The sequence below is a fragment of the Chiloscyllium punctatum genome, chromosome 20 (genome assembly GCF_047496795.1).
Source record: "Chiloscyllium punctatum isolate Juve2018m chromosome 20, sChiPun1.3, whole genome shotgun sequence".
Lineage (NCBI taxonomy): Eukaryota > Metazoa > Chordata > Chondrichthyes > Orectolobiformes > Hemiscylliidae > Chiloscyllium > Chiloscyllium punctatum.
The window spans coordinates 11,521,505-11,537,329 of record NC_092758.1 but is presented as its reverse complement, the minus strand read 5'-3'; the positions used below and the strand labels follow the sequence as shown (position 1 = coordinate 11,537,329).

General features: G+C 44.2%; 1 protein-coding gene across 3 annotated transcripts in view; it reads right to left on the bottom strand.

Annotated features, from left to right (window-relative positions):
* ndst1b (N-deacetylase/N-sulfotransferase (heparan glucosaminyl) 1b) overlaps window positions 1-15,825 on the bottom strand; it is a 322,190-nt gene that overhangs the window by 47,096 nt on the left and 259,269 nt on the right. For all 3 annotated transcript variants that reach the window (XM_072590317.1, XM_072590316.1, XM_072590318.1), the window contains 3 exons: window positions 14,965-15,147; window positions 13,120-13,216; window positions 1,282-1,405 (listed from right to left, as the gene is read on the bottom strand). In XM_072590317.1, coding sequence (XP_072446418.1) covers window positions 1,282-1,405; window positions 13,120-13,216; window positions 14,965-15,147 — 404 coding nt within the window. The remainder of the gene's footprint in view (window positions 1-1,281; window positions 1,406-13,119; window positions 13,217-14,964; window positions 15,148-15,825) is intronic.

Here is a 15,825-nt window from a genome sequence, read left to right as displayed (position 1 = left end):
GGTCTCACTCATTTTCTTTGTCTGGGCTGAAATTCAAAGGAAACATTCCGAAACATAAACCCAGTTTCCTTTGAACTGTTTCAGTTCAAGGTTATTGGTAAGGAGGAAGCTCTGTGTCCCATGTCAATGATACTGTGAATGATGGAGTAAGCGATATTCTTATCTGGGTCTCAGTGAATGCGCAGTGTCGGCTGTCTAGCTCAATGCAAGGTGCTTGAGTGAACACTGCTTTTGTTTTCTTAACTGCATCGAAGCTCTGAGGAATGACAAACTCTGCTGTGTTCGGTCTATTGTTTTCAATGCAAAGTTTGTACACAACTGCTTTTGGGCTTTGGTACAGGCTTTCAGACAGTTTATGAATAAATAATGTACAAATGAAAAATAACCAAATAAAAAAAACACTCCGTTTCCTGCTGAGGCATCTTACGGCTTCTCATAGAGTCCCTGGAGTGTAGAAGTAGGCCATTTGGCCCATTGAGTCCACACTGACTCTCTGAAGAGAATCCCACCCAGACCCTACATTTTCCCATGGCTAACCCACCTATCTCTGGGCTGTAGGAGGAAACCAGAGTACCTCGAGGAAACTAACACAGAAACAGGGAGAATGTGCAAACTCCACACAGACATTTGGTTGAGCGCTGGAATTGAACCGGGGTCCCTGGCACTGTGAGGCAGCAGTGCGAACCACTGAGCCACCATGCAATCTCAGGACTTCGCAGGCTCAATATTCTGTTTAAAAACTTCAGGGTCTGGCTGAGTACGATTTCAACCACCTTCACCCTTCTCTTGCACTAGCTTTGTCCTGTTTGTGCCCCATTGGTTTTACTCTCAGCACAAAGGGCTGCTTTTCTCCTTTTCACACCTAATATTTACACCTATTTTACATCTCTATCTCTCCTAGACCATCATTAGCACTCCCTTTGTCTCTTGCTCTGGGTACCACTTGTCCACTCTCTCCTCCTCGCCCTCAGTCAGTAGCATAAAAACCATCATTTCCCAGATGGGGAGATGCCGGTGTTGTACTGGGGTGGACAAAGTTAAAAATCACACAATACTAGCTACCTGATGAAGGAGCAGCATTCTGAAAGCTTGTACTTCCAAATAAACCTGTTGGATTATAACTTGGTGTTGTCTTATTAAAGTCAAAACATTAACTCGATTTCTCTCTCCCTTCAGAAGCGATCAGACCTGCACTTGCTCTTCTCATTTTCAAACTTGCAGCATCCACAGTGTTTGGATTTTATGAGGCTGTCCAGCCAGTTGTTTTAATTGCTCCCTTACCAGTCAATGCCCTTGTGATAATTCGGTCCATTAAAGAACTGCAACTCCTCAAAGCTATTGGGGTTTGGAGAATTGCTGGTGACATCCAGGTGCATAGTGAGGAACAGATAAAGAGCTGTGGTACCTGGGGAGAAAGCGTCTGCTGTTACTGACAGAATATTACAGTGTAGATTTTATACAAACAGAAAACTAAGCAAGGCATTTCAAACTCAAAGCAGGATTCCCAAGTCTCCTTGCTGCCCTTGATCCAAGCAAAGCATTCAATCGCAAAAGCAGATGAAAGCCACATCTCATTTTCATCAAATTTGGCGTTGCAAGCTCACTGTCTAACACTGCCTAAACACCAATTGGAAATTCAAATTCTTCTGCTCTCTCACTGACCTCCTCAGTGTTTCCTGCATTTGTTTCAAATTCAAATTTCAGCGTCTGCGTTCTTTGCTTTTTGCTGATGTCAAGACAGTATCAATTTGCTTCCTGTATTTTTGGTGATGGACTGAGCATGGAAGGAAGATAGTTTTAAGACCAAGGGTTGTGGAAGGTGTTGCCGCTCGTGTAAAAACAAGTTACTGAAACTCATTGGTCTTTCCACTGCTGTGTTGTTCAAGCAGTGGGTGAAGGTGTTTGTCAATGTGAAATTTGGCTGGGCACTCATAGCTGATTGGCTTGTGCACTTAGGACTAATCACAGATGCCAAACATTATCAACTTGACAACAACTGTCTGATTGGTTCCTGGGCAGTTATTACAAGGGGGCATAGCTTTAAGTTAAGGGGGGGTAGATATAGGACTGATGTTAGGGGTAGGTTCTTCACTCAGCGAGTCATAAGTTCATGGAATGCCCTGCCAGTAGCAGTGGTGGACTCTCCCTCTTTATGGGTATTTAAGCGGGCATTGGATAGGTATATGGAGGATAGTGGGTTAGTGTAGGTTAGGTGGGCTTTGATCGGCGCAACATCGAGGGCCGAAGGGCCTGTACTGCGCTGTATTCTTCTATGTTCTATGTTCTATGGGCAGCTGAACAGCTTGTGGGTGTGAACGATACACACCCATACCTTTGGACTGTGGGAAGGGCAGGTTGCGCGTGTGTGTATATCTCTTTTTAGTATAAGCCTGAAGGAAGCCTTCCAATTGGTAAAGTCTACGTTACCACCACCAAATGGGGAAGGTGGCAACAGCTCTGCCGAGGACTGTAAGAAACTACAGAGGGTTGTGAATACAGCCCAGTCCATCACACAAACCAACCTTCCATCCATTGACTCCATCTTCATTTGCTACTGCCTCGGAAAAGCTGCCAACATCATCAAAGACCCCTCCCACCCCAGAAATAATCTCTTCCAACCTCTTCCATCAGGCAGTAGATACAAAAGCTTAAACACACACACCAACAGATTGAAGAGCAGCTCTTTCCCCACTGTCATTAGACTTCTGAATGGGCCACTCAAACTTTAGACTCAATGTTGATCTCACACCTTAATGTACCTTCTCTGCAGCCAATCTTCACTCTGCTCTAGGACCCTTATGCAACTCCTGATTTCCTATACATTCAAATTAAAAGATGTTTTAAAAAATCATACAAGGATTTGGAGCAGCGTAGTGGCTCAGTGGTTATCACTGCGGTCTCACAGCACAAGACATTCAGGTTTGATTCCAGTTTTGGGTGGAGTTTGCACACCCTCCCAGTTTCTATGTGTGTTTCCTCCCACAGCCCAAATATGTGCAGCTTAGGTGGAATGACCCATGCCAAATTACCTGTAGTGTCCAGGGATATGCAGGCTAGGTGGGTCAGCCATGAGAAATGCAGGGTTATAAGGATTGGATGGGATACTCTTCAAAGGGTCAGTGTGGACTTGGTGGGCCGAATGGCCTGCTTCCACTTTGTGAGGATTCTATGACTTGTAATTTTTGTGAAATGTTAATTCCAGTGAGCAAAAAAATTACAAATTCTTATGGAGTTCACTTATTGATTTAAATGCTCACTGGACTATTCTGTTGAATGCTTATTGGCAATGTTCAACAGTGGCTTAAAATTAACACAACATGCTAACACTGTGAAACGACGACAACTGCAGTTTTTCACATCTGTGAAGGCTAGAATTCCACCGAGCAGCTGGGAAAGGGAGGAGGACATATTTCCAGGGAGCTGATGTCCAGTTTTGATATTTGTTAATTACATGCACAGATCCTGGTTGGGAAATCCAGCTGCCGATGCCTGTCCCTATGGCTCAGTTTTGCATCGCCTTGGTTAGTTGGCCAAGTCAGGGAAACACCCCAAATATGGCAAGGCAGCGACTTTTTCAAACGAAAGATCAACCTCCCCAAAATCCTGCTGAGTTAAAAGCTCCACGTGTAGCAGTTTGATTCCCAAGCCACACCGAGTTCATGCAACTATGGGGCCTCGTGCTGCCACATCGAAAACTTTTCTTTGCCCATTTATAAAGTTCCTGCTTCAATTCAATCACTGCTGGAAAGTCTATATGCGTGGATCTTGTTTTCATTAAAATGCACTTGTAGGACGTGGTGGCAATGTGCATTAAGTGGAGTTGGGTTTGAGTGATTGGTGCCTCGATGCTGGGATATGTCTCAGAATCACAGAGCCCTGATGGTGCAGCCTATTGGTGCCTGCACTGGGAAAACTCTCGATTAAAGTCATTTTTTAATGCGATGCCAATCCAAGCTTCACTGTGAGAGGGGTGTCCAACAGGGTGCCATGGATTCGAAAGGGATTGTCCCTTACTTTGACAGTTTGCCCCACATTTCTGAAGGGACTGACACTGGCAGTGATTTGAGCAGTTACTGTGTGAGAGTCAGCCTGCACTGAGATGAGAATGTTGTGACACCAGCAGCTAAGCTGCTACGTTCTGTTTGTCTTACACCACAGCCCCTTCTCGGGACACGAGCAAGCCCCTCTCATCAAACAGACCCTTGTGTGGATTTGGTGAGAGGTGTGTGCATGCGTGTGTGTTATGTAATGCTCAAACAAAGGCAAAATGCTTCAGATTCTGCACATCCAAAACAATAATAGACAATACTGGAAAATCTCAGCAGTTTGGAAGCGAGGACAGAAACGGAGTGAATGTTTTGAGTCCAGTAGGACTCCTTCAGAACAGAAACGAGTTGGATCATTATGGTTTAACGTTCTCGACAGAGGGGGTGGAGGAGTGAGTGGAACAGATTGTGAGAGTGCCCAGAGCAAAAGACAAAAGCTGTGATCATTATGTTCAGGGCACCTGTTATGACAGGGGGTAAAACCCTCTGCTAACTTAAACCCAACACACAGAGAAGCTCACCCCGTGCTGTAATCCGTTCCATTTCAAGAGGCAAAGAGCCATCCCAGAGGTCACTAATTAAAGTAAAAATTAACAATTTTATTCTTTAAGTCCAAAAGAGAACATTAGACAAGTATTTGCAACCCCTTTCCCTTAAACCTATGTTTTACCTCCCACTCTACAATACTAGTACGATAAAAACCCCAATGGAGATTTACAAAACTAAATAGAAATTTCAAAACTGTCCACCTGTCGAGTCTTCTCTTTGTATATTCCTCTGTAGATTTCTCTCTATTGTCTTTTCTTCAGTATTCTGCTTTACAGGTCTTTCATATGAACAGGTACCTTTCAGAGAGCTGTTCAGCAAGCAGTCTATACTTGTTGGTTTCCTTGGCAGTTCTCCCTCCAACTGTTCAAAATGTCTGACTTTATACCCCGAAACATCAGATCATTTCATTGGTTTGATGTTGTCAAAATACTAAATTCAAATTCGATTGGATTCTGGTATCTGCAGCATAATTTAAACTGATTGGCCAAATTTGAATTTGTGTTTTGTATCATGGCAACACAGCTCCAGCTATTTGTTTCACCCACTGTCATATTTTAAAATCTTTCAGAACACTTTGTGCCAGCCAGAAATTTCAACTCCCTTAAAGGTACAGTACACGTCTGCAACTTCATTACACACTCTCACAATCTGTTCCACCCACTCCCCTTCTGTCACCAGTGTAAAAGGCACCATTTTCCAGCTCCTCTCAGTTCTGAAAAAGAGTCATGTCAGACTCAAAAAATTAACTTTCTTTCTCTCTCCAAGATTTTGCCAGAGCCGCTGAGTTTGCCCAGCACTTTCTGTTTTTACTTCGCTACATAATACATCCCGTGTTATCCAGTGGGGTAAATATAGGGACAGTATTGCCATATAATATCGACTGTACAATGACAATAATGGAATCGGGCCAGGTGAGTAACAACAATTGATTCTACATGAGCAGCAGCACGGATCAGGGAATGCCGTGCTCGATGCACTCTTTAGATATTTTTTTAGAAATGGCATGACACATGGAGCAGGTGGGAATTGTGCTCATGCCTCCTTGCTCAGAGGCAGGACATTATCACCCACATCCTTTTTATTTATTTGCATGATGTAGAGGTGCCGGTGTTGGACTGCAGTGGACAAAGTCAGAAGCCACATGACACCAGGTTATAGTCCAACAGGTTTACTTGAAATCACACGATTTCAGAGTCCCTGCTCCTTCCGCTCTGAAAGCTTGTGATTTCAAATAAATCTGTTGGACTACAACCTCGTGTCATGTGAATTTTGACTTTATTCTTTTGTAAACCTACCTGAAACTGGTCAGATTATGTTCAGACATAGTTTGTACTGTCATCAGGGAACAGTAAACCTGTCAATGTGTTGAAAATTTATTTTGTATTGCAGTGTTTGTCTGAAGTAATTTTTCCCTCCCTTTATCATGTTATGGAATCTGTAAATATGAAGTATCAAATTTAAACTTGCAGCATCTGATTGTTACACATAAGACCTATCATGTAATAAATTGGGTTTTGAAAAAGAGGAAACATATATCCAAAATGGCAGTAGTTGTCACCCAAACACAGATTGGTTCAAGCTTCATGAAACTTATGAGGAATTAATGAAGGTTTTTGCATCAAAATCACCTATTTATCGAAAGATATCAAAACTGAATCAACATCAAGAAATTCTCATCTCCTGCTTAATTTATACATGTATGATAATTTCACATTTAAAACAAAGAACATAAAATAATACAGCGCAGAACAGGCCCTTTGGCCCTCGATGTTGCGCCGACCTGTGAACTATTCTCAGCTCGTCTCCCGACACTATCGCAAAATCATCCATGCGCTTATCTAAGGATTGTTTAAATCTCCCTAATGTGGCTGAGTTAACTACATTAGCAGGGAGGGCATTCCACACCCTTACCAATCTCTGAGTAAAGAACCTGCCTCTGACATCTGTCTTAAATCTATCACCCCTCAATTTGTAGTTATGCCCCCTCGTACAAGCTGACATCATGATCCTAGGAAAAAGACTTTCACTGTCTACCCTATCTAACCCTCTGATCATCTTGTATGTCTCCATCAAATCCCCCCTTAGCCTTCTTCTTCTCCAATGAGAACAGGTTCAAGTCTCTCAGCCTTTCCTCAAAAGACCTTCCCTCCAGACCAGGCAACATCCTGGTAAATCTCCCCTGCACCTTTTCCAATGCTTCCACATCCTTCCTGTAATGGAGCGATCAGAACTGTACACAATATTCCAAGTGTGGCCGCACCAACGTTTGTATAGTTGCAGCATGAAGTTAATTTTGCAATCCGAAAGGCCCACCTGCCAGCTTGGAAAGACAATCAAGCTGGGCTCAGGAACACACAATGAATTATATTTCAACATCTGCACTGTGCAACAGAGACAAGAAACATGGCTTCATAGCAACAAAGCTGCTTTTCCCTCCATGTTCCTTCTCACCTGGGAAGGCAGCTCCCAGTGAGAAAACAAATTGGGAAAACATCAAAAATATCAATAGGTTTGTTCTGTTGCTGTAATGTATATGAGTCAACAATTAACTGCCTGAGGCCTTCGGTTTAAAATTTAACATTGCAAAGATTCTAAAGTCTTTGGATATGTATGGTCTTCTTTTTCCCTGTTCACTCTCTCCCTCCCTTTTGAACTTATCATTGATCACAACCTATGTTTTTAATGTTGCATTTTTATTAATTTTTACTCGGGGTGACTAAGTAATAATATTCCACAAGGAAGTATTAGTATATGACTCCTTCATTTCACAGCAAGCTAAATTTTAATTGAATTCTGATACTGTGTGCTGGAAAGAAATGAAAAACATTGTTGTGACTGACCAAGCATAGGTTAGAAAGATGGGAGACAATGCCCCTTCCTCACCCAGCGGTAAAAACATTTGCTTTTCCTAATTTTCTTAAATCATTCTTGAGCTTAACTCCTTTCAGTTCTTCCATTTGTTTAACACACTGACTTAAATCCCCAGTTGAGGTTTGAGAACTCAGTTGACTAATGAACTGGATGTGATATCACGCCTGAGGAGGGAGCTCAGCACTGAAAGCTTGCAGTTTCAAATAAACTTCTTCAAGTTTCACAACATCCCTCCTATAGGAAGGAGATCACAATTGCACACGGCGGCACGGTAGCACAGTAGTTAGCACTGTTGCCTCACAGCGCCAGAGACCCGGGTTCAATTCCCGCCTCAGGCGACTGACTGTGTGGAGTTTGCACATTCTCCCCGTGTCTGCGTGGGTTTCCTCCGGGTGCTCCGGTTTCCTCCCACAGTCCAAAGATGTGCAGCTCAGGTGGATTGGCCACGCTAAATTGCCCGTAGTGTTAGGTGAAGGGGTAAATGTAGGTATGGGTGGGTTGCGCTTCGGCAGGTCGGTGTGGACTTGTTGGGCCGAAGGGCCTGTTTCCACACTGTAATGTAATGTAATTATAACCTGGTGTTATTTGAATTTTGACCTCGTCCACCCCAGTCCAAGTCTAGCATCTCCACATCATGGATGTGGTAATGACAGAGCTGGAGTCAGTTGATCATGGAAGCATTTGGACAAAATGGTTCTAGAAAGAAGAACGCGTTTGGTATGCTTGCCTTTATCGATCAAGACCGATTAGAGATTTTAAAAAAGCTGCAGATGCTGGATTCCAAGGTAGACAAGCAGGAGGCTGGGAGGACACAGCAAGCCAGGCAGCAGCAGGAGGGGGAGAAGTCAAAATTTCGGGTGTAACCCTTCTTCAGGACTGGGGGTGGGTGTAAGGGGGAGCTGCAGATAAAAGGGATGGTGGGGGCAGGGTAGTGAGGTCGGGATAGAGTAGACCGGTAGAGGGTATGACCTGGTTAGTCAATGGGAGGAATGAATCCAGTTGGTGGCTGGAAGGAAGGGTCGGTAGGTGGATTGGAAGATTAGATTAGATTACTTACAGTGTGGAAACAGGCCCTTCGGCCCAACAAGTCTACACCGCCCCGCCGAAGCGCAACCCACCCATACCCCTACATCTACCCCTTACCTAACGCTACGGGCAATTTAGCATGGCCAATTCACCTGACCTGCACATCTTTGGAGTGTGGGAGGAAACCAGAGCACCCGGAGGAATCCCACGCAGACACTGGGAGAATGTGCAAACTCCACACAGAGAGTCGCCTGAGGCGGGAATTGAACCCAGGTCTCTCGCGCTGTGAGGCAGCAGTGCTAACCACTGTGCCACCGTGCCGCCCACGAAGGGAGGGGGAGGGGTTGGGAAGGGAGTCGGGGGATGGGAAGGGCGGTTATTTGAAATTGGAGAACTCAGTGTTGAGTCCTGCGGCCCAAGCAGAAGATAAGGTGTTGTTCCTCCAATTTATGCTTTGATTCACTGTGGCAAGGGAGGAGGCCAACGATGGTCATGTCGGAAAGGGAGGGGGAAGGGAAAAGTGGGCAATGAGCAAAGCATTGAGTATAGGAGTTGGGAGGTCATATTGCGGCTCTACAAGACATTGGTTTGGCTACTTTTGGAATACTGTGTGCAATTGTGATCCTTTTCCTATAGGAAGGATGCTGTGAAACTTGAAAGGGTTCAGAGAAAGTTTACAAGGATGTTACCAGGGTTGGAGGGCTTGAACTATAGGCAGAGGCTGAACAGGCTGGGACTGTTTTCCCTGGAGCATCAGAGGCTGAAGGGTGACCTTATAGAGGTTTATAAAATTATGAGGAGCATGGATAGGGTAAATAGCCAAGGTCTTTTCCACAGGGTAGTGGAGCCCAAAACTAGGGGGCAAAGGCTTAAAACAAGAGGGAAAAGATATAAAAGTGACCTGAGGGGCAACTTTTCCATGGACTGGGTTGTGTGTGTATGGAATGAGCTGCCAGAGGAAGTGATGGAGGCTGGTACAATTACAGCATTTAAAAGGCATCTGGATGGTGTATGAATAGCAAAGGTTTAGAGGGATATGGGCCAAGTGCTGGCACGTGGGAATAGATTTATCTAGGATATCTGGTCGGCATGAATAAGATGGACCAAAGGGTCTGTTTCTGCGCTGAACATTTCTAATCAGCTTTGAAAGAAACCCTTGCATTTATATAGCACCTTCACAATCAATGGACATATCAGTAGCCCACATCCAATGAAACACTTTTTGAAGTCTGACTACTGCTGCAATAGAGGATACACAGTAGCTGGCTTGGGCACAGCGAGATCTCACAGCAACTGGACAACGATCCAGTTAGCCAAAGGACAAATATCAACCAGCTCACTAGGGAGAACTCACCTGCTCTTCTCTGAAGTAAATGGATCATTTAGATCCACCCAAATAGGCTGATGGCACCTTCATTCAGACTGAGAGATGGCACCTTTAACAATGCAGCACTCCCTCAGTGAACAGTCAGCCTGGAGGGGTGTGCTCAAATCCCAAACTGGACGTGAATCCAGAACCTGGGAACTTGGAGGCCTGCGTGCAAAGGATGGATCTTTAGCAGCCAGCTATCCAGCTGAGAGCTTCCATATCACTCCGTGAATATCCCCATTTTCTGGCCCTAACATTATCTTTTATTCCCAGCTCTCAGACAAACACCAGGGAACCCCTCCCTGCCCCAAACTGTCTGAGAGACCTCCCTGAAGAAACATGAGGGCTGACAGTTGAACCAAATGAAGAGGAGTTCTCATCAGTTGATTCAACCCCATAACAAATCAGATGGGGATGGCACAATGCCTCGTCTTTGTAGGTAGCAGAGAGAGGACATTGGTCTAGGCCATCCCAGAAGTGAAGGAACTGCAGCATTTACCTTCCAATAAACCACCGAGTCATGGAATTGTTACAGTGCAGAGAATGCATTCCGCCCATCGCTAGACAAGCATCATTATCCAGTCGAGAGAGTGGTGCTGGAAAAGCACAGTAGTTCAGGCAGCATCCGAGGAGCAGGAGAATCGACATTTCGGGCATAATGCCTTCATCTTCAGCTCCTCGGATGCTGCCTGACCTGCTGTGTTTTTCCAGCATCACACTCTTGACTCTGATCTCCAGCATCTGCAGTCCTCACTTTCTCCATCATTATCGAGCTCCAATCTCCCTCCTTTCCCCCACACCCCAGAACACTATTTCTGTCCGAATAACCATCCATTGCCCCTTTTGAATGCTTCAATTGATCCAGCTCCACCACATTTTCAGGGAGTCCATTCCAGACCTTAACTACTCGCTGACTGAAAAGATTTTCCTCACCTACTCTTTTTGCACATCACTTTAAATCGTTGCCCCCCTTGTTCTTGTTCCATTATCGAGTCGGGACAGCTTCTCCTGAACCACTCTATCCAACCCATTCAGGATTTTGTAAGCCTCTATCAGATTTCCTCTGAGCCTTTTTCTCTTCAGGGAGAAGAGTCCAACTTCTTTCATCTATCATCAGAACTTAAGTTCCTCATCCCTGGAAACATTCCTGTATCGGCTATCGGATGCTTACTTGGATAAAAATAGTGTGCAAGGGGATGGGGGAAAAGGCAGGAGATTGGCACTGGGTAGTGATGCTGGTCTGAACAGCAGGCATGATAGGCCAAAAGGCCTCTTTCTGTGCTGGAATAAATTCTGTGATTCTGAGGAGATAGGAGGGATAAGGAATTCCCTCAAGGAATTCCAATGTATTTGACATTGCTGTGTGATTCAGTGGTTCATCAAGATTAAAGTTACTTTCTTTTTATTTGATTGTGATAAGAAGTGACTGAAGACAATCATTTTGAAGGGAACCATCTCACCCCAAAAATCGGCAAACAGCCAATGTTTCTCAACAGAGGGATAGAGGAAGGCATCCAGGACAGAACAACAGCTACAGGGCTTCTACTCTATTCCTTTTGCACTTAATACCAAAATCCCACTTATCTTCTTATCCGCTGTATGCTAGCTTTCTGCATTTCACACATCATAACCAGATCCCTCTGCACTGAAGCACACAAGTTTCTCTCCATTTAGATAACAAGCTGTCTTTCTCAAATTCTGCCCAAAATGGATAATTTCTCACTTATCCATATCAAACTTCATCTGGCAAATTTTGGCCTATTCACCTAATCTATTCACATCCATTGTACATTACTTATTTCTTCATTGCAAGTTACTTTCCTACCTATTTTTGTGGCATCAACAGACACTACCTTCTATCCTTGCGCACAAATCACTGATGTAGATTGTAACTACTCGGAGCCCCAAGCACCGGCCCCTGTGGCATCCATTAGTTACAACATTATTCAGGAGTATACATCAGTCAGGGGTAAATGTCGAGTAATAAGATCGGGGAATGGGTCTGGGTGGGCGACTCTTCGGAGGGTCGGTGTGGACTTGTTGGGCCGAAGGGCCTGTTTCCACACTGTAGGGATTCTATTCTATGATTCCATCCTGCACCAGGTTACGAACAGCTATAAGCTACAATACCATAACACCGCTCTAACAACGGCATCATCATTCACTCCCAGGACCTCCTCTGCTTATTGAGACCAGGTATGACAGCACCTCCAACTATGTAAGCTATCACTGCCATTGAATCTAACTTCAAGTTTCAACCCCTTCACTTCAAAAAAAGAATCTTTCAGCAAGTCAGGCTGCAACAATGTTCAAGAGTGATCTAATTTTCATAGAATACTTTTATCCTTACTTAAGACCTTTGGACATGTTTATCAAATCATGGGGGGTGAACAGCAGGTGTCTTTTCCCTAGGGTGGGAGATTTCAAGACTAAGGGCCATATTTTTAAGGTGAGAGGAGAAAGATTTTAAAAAGACACTAGGGGCAACGTTTCCACACAGAGAATGGTTCACGTATGGAATGAACTGCCAGAGGAAGTGGTGGATGTGGGTACAGTTACAATGTTTAAGAGACTTTTAGATAAGTAGATGAATAAGAAATGTTTGGAGGGATATGGACCAAGTGCAGGCAGGTGGGACTAGTTTAGTTTAGGATTATAGTTAGCATGGACTCGTTCGACCAAAGGGTTTTGTTTTCATGCTCTATGACTCTATGTGGTAGCTAGTAACTTTTCCAATTACACTGTTGTGACCTGCAACAACAATTACTTACCAAACTAGTGTTTGATCTTGTTTCAAACACAATGCTGCATTGATTATTTTTAAATTTCTGAGCCTGAAAAGGAAAAAGCAGGCTACAAATAAGTTTATATAAATTCTTAGTTCCTGGATCCTACTGAGGACTATGATGTAGTTATGACACTGGGAAGGGGTAGGGGAATGCAAGAGCACTGACTGAGCATTAGCATTCAGTGTTACTGGATGCTGTGAACCTTTTAGCAATCAGTCCAGTCCTAATCTCGGTCACAAGTGGATGCATGATGCAAGAGGAATTGTAGTAACCAATTAGCCTTCTTCCCATGCAGTATAAATTGTTGTTCCCTTTGAAATTTGGCACTCTTGCAATTGTGTCCTGATGAGTGCAAAATACTTCAGCAACAGGTCTCTACTTTGAACAACATTAGAATATTTCATATTGAAATGAAAGAAAAAAGTTAAAATTAAAACAATTCCTTGGACCTTTAGGTTTATATCCTTACCTGACTTTTGAGGTCCAATGATAAGTAGTTTGGGAAGTCTATCACATGTCTTTTCTTTCGACCAGATATCCTTGTGCCTTTTATCTTCGCAAGGATCCTGAAAAAAAAAGCAGACAACACTTTTTCAAAGAATCTCCTTGCTACACTGCAGTCCGGCCTCATCCCCTCTAGGAAATCTAGACATAAAAATGTTTGGAAGTGCAAAGCTAGCTTCTCTGGTGCCGTCCAGAAAATTCAAACTAAAAGGAGTGGGAGGAAGGCCACAGCTGGAGAGAGTGAGGATGCAGCTTCCGGGGTCAGAGGGCAGAAGCACAGCAAACAGCAGCATTCACTACCCCGCACTGAGAGCTGCAGTGACAAGCCCAGTAACATGTGAATGTAAGCAATGGTATTCACCACTGGTGCTCACTAATGAGTTCACAGAAATCCAGAAGGTGCTACTGCAAGGCAGAGTGAAGAGCAACACACGGTGATGAAACTGAATTAAAGCTGCAGCTCCTTTTCCCTGGCTTTTTGCCCGGTGAGCCGAGACATTACCACAACCTTCCAGCCATTGTATTCTTGCACATGATGGTAGGGACTCATGAGGAACTTCATCATTGCAACATAATATGTACACAGACATCAATATCCCATTAAATGGTACCTTTGTAATACTTTGCAGGTGCAGCAGGAAGTTTTGTGAATCCTCCCTTTTCACTGGGTTTTAGAATTGGGGGAGGGTGGAGTGGAACCTCACAGCAACTCATAAAATCCTAACAGAGTAAACGCAGGAAGGATGTTCTCAATGACTGGAGAGTCCAGAACCGGGGGGGTCACAGTCTCAGGATATGGGGTGGGGTAACTTAGGAATGAGATGAAGAGAAGTATTTTCATCCAGAGAGTGGGACAGTCTGTGGATTTCTCTGCCAAAGAAAGCAGATGAGGCCAAAATATTGAATGTTTTCGAGAGGGAATTAGAGAATGCTCTGTGGGTTAAAGGGATCAATGGACAGGGGAAGACAGTGGGAACAGGGGACTGAGTTGGATGTTCAGCCATCAAATAAATGAATGGTGGAGCAGGCTCGAAGGGTTGAAAGGCCTACCCCCCCCCCCCTCCCCCCTGCTCCTAGTTTCTATGTTTCTATTGAACTGGGATTGCAATTCCAGCAGCAAATTGGACTGAGGATGAACAAACATTTCCGACATCCCGCTCAAATTCAGCTGGTTCTAAAGTGACCCACAAATGTGTCACTTTTGACAGGGGGAAATGTCTCAAGGTGCTTCACAGGGGCATTATCAAAGAAAAATATTGGAAACCAAGGAACAGGATAATTGGAATAAAAGCAAAATGCCACAGATACTGGAAATCTGAAACCAGTCCAGTGACTGCTGGAGGAATTTAAAGTGTGTGGAGGAGTCACATTGGACTGGAAATACTAACTCTGTCCCTCTCTCCTTGGATGGCGAATTTCTCCAGCATTCTGAGTTTGTTACACCTGTTATTGGGCCAGGTGGGCAAAAGATTGGCCAAAAAGGTTGGTTTTAAGGAGGTTTTTAAAAATGAGGAGCTCGGAGGTTTAATTAGAAAGGACCCCACACCCTCAGACAGTCACTGTGGTGGGAGAGATGGGGTCGTACAAGTGAGCAGAATTGGAGCAAGGAAGAGATCTTGAAGGATTATAAGGCTAGAGGGATTTACAGCAATGCAAGCACAATGCCAACAAATGTTACAGCAGGGACAAGAACCAGTGGAGATAAAATGGCACAGATACAAGCTGTGAAGTGAACCTGAGTTTGTTGGCGAGATTAAAACATTGCCTCACTCTCTCACAGTCGCCCAGTTTCAGTTCAGCAATGACTAACCTGCCACACGGGGTCCTTCTCTTCAGGAAACAGTTGGAAATATTTCTGTGCGAGCTGGACAGGTGGCAGAGTCTGTAGTTTGAGGCTTGTCCAGCACTGCACGAAGCTGATGAGGTTCTTAAAGGTGTAAAGACCCAGGCGATCATTGCCATAGTTTGACAGGTGCGTCATGAAGATGCTTATCTGAAAAAGGTGGATATGCAAAGAGATGATCAGTTTTCTCCTTCCTACACAATCAGCAAACAGCTGAGGATCCTGGGATTGTATTCATTGGTGTTTAGAAGGTTTGAGGGGAGATCTAATAGAAACTTACAAGGTAGTGCATGGCTTAGAAAGGTGGACGCTGGGAAGTTGTTTCCGTTAGGCGGGGAGATTAGGATCCATGGGCACAGCCTTAAAATTAGAGGGGGTCAATTTAGAACAGAAATGAGGAGCCATTTCTTCAGCCAGAGAGTGGTGGGCCTGTGCTTTTCATTATCACAGAGTGCAGTGGAAGCCGGGACGTTCAATATCTTCAAGGCAGAGATTGATAAATTCTTGATCTCGCAAGGAATTAAGAGCTACGGGGAGAGTGTGGGTAAGTGGAATTGAAATGCCCATCAGCCATGATTAAAAGACAGAGTGGACTCGATGGGCCGAATGGCCTTACTTCCACTCCTATGTCTTATGGTCTTATCCACAGTTGATTCAAATAGTTTATTCTCTGAAAGTGCCAATGTTTTTGTATGTTTAATAACAAGACCATAAGACATAAGACTGCACCACAAGCAGCTATTAATAAAGGAGACCTTGAGCTTTACTGGTCAGAAATTAGGCCATTCTGCCCATCGAGTCTGCTTTGCCATTCAATCACAGCTGATA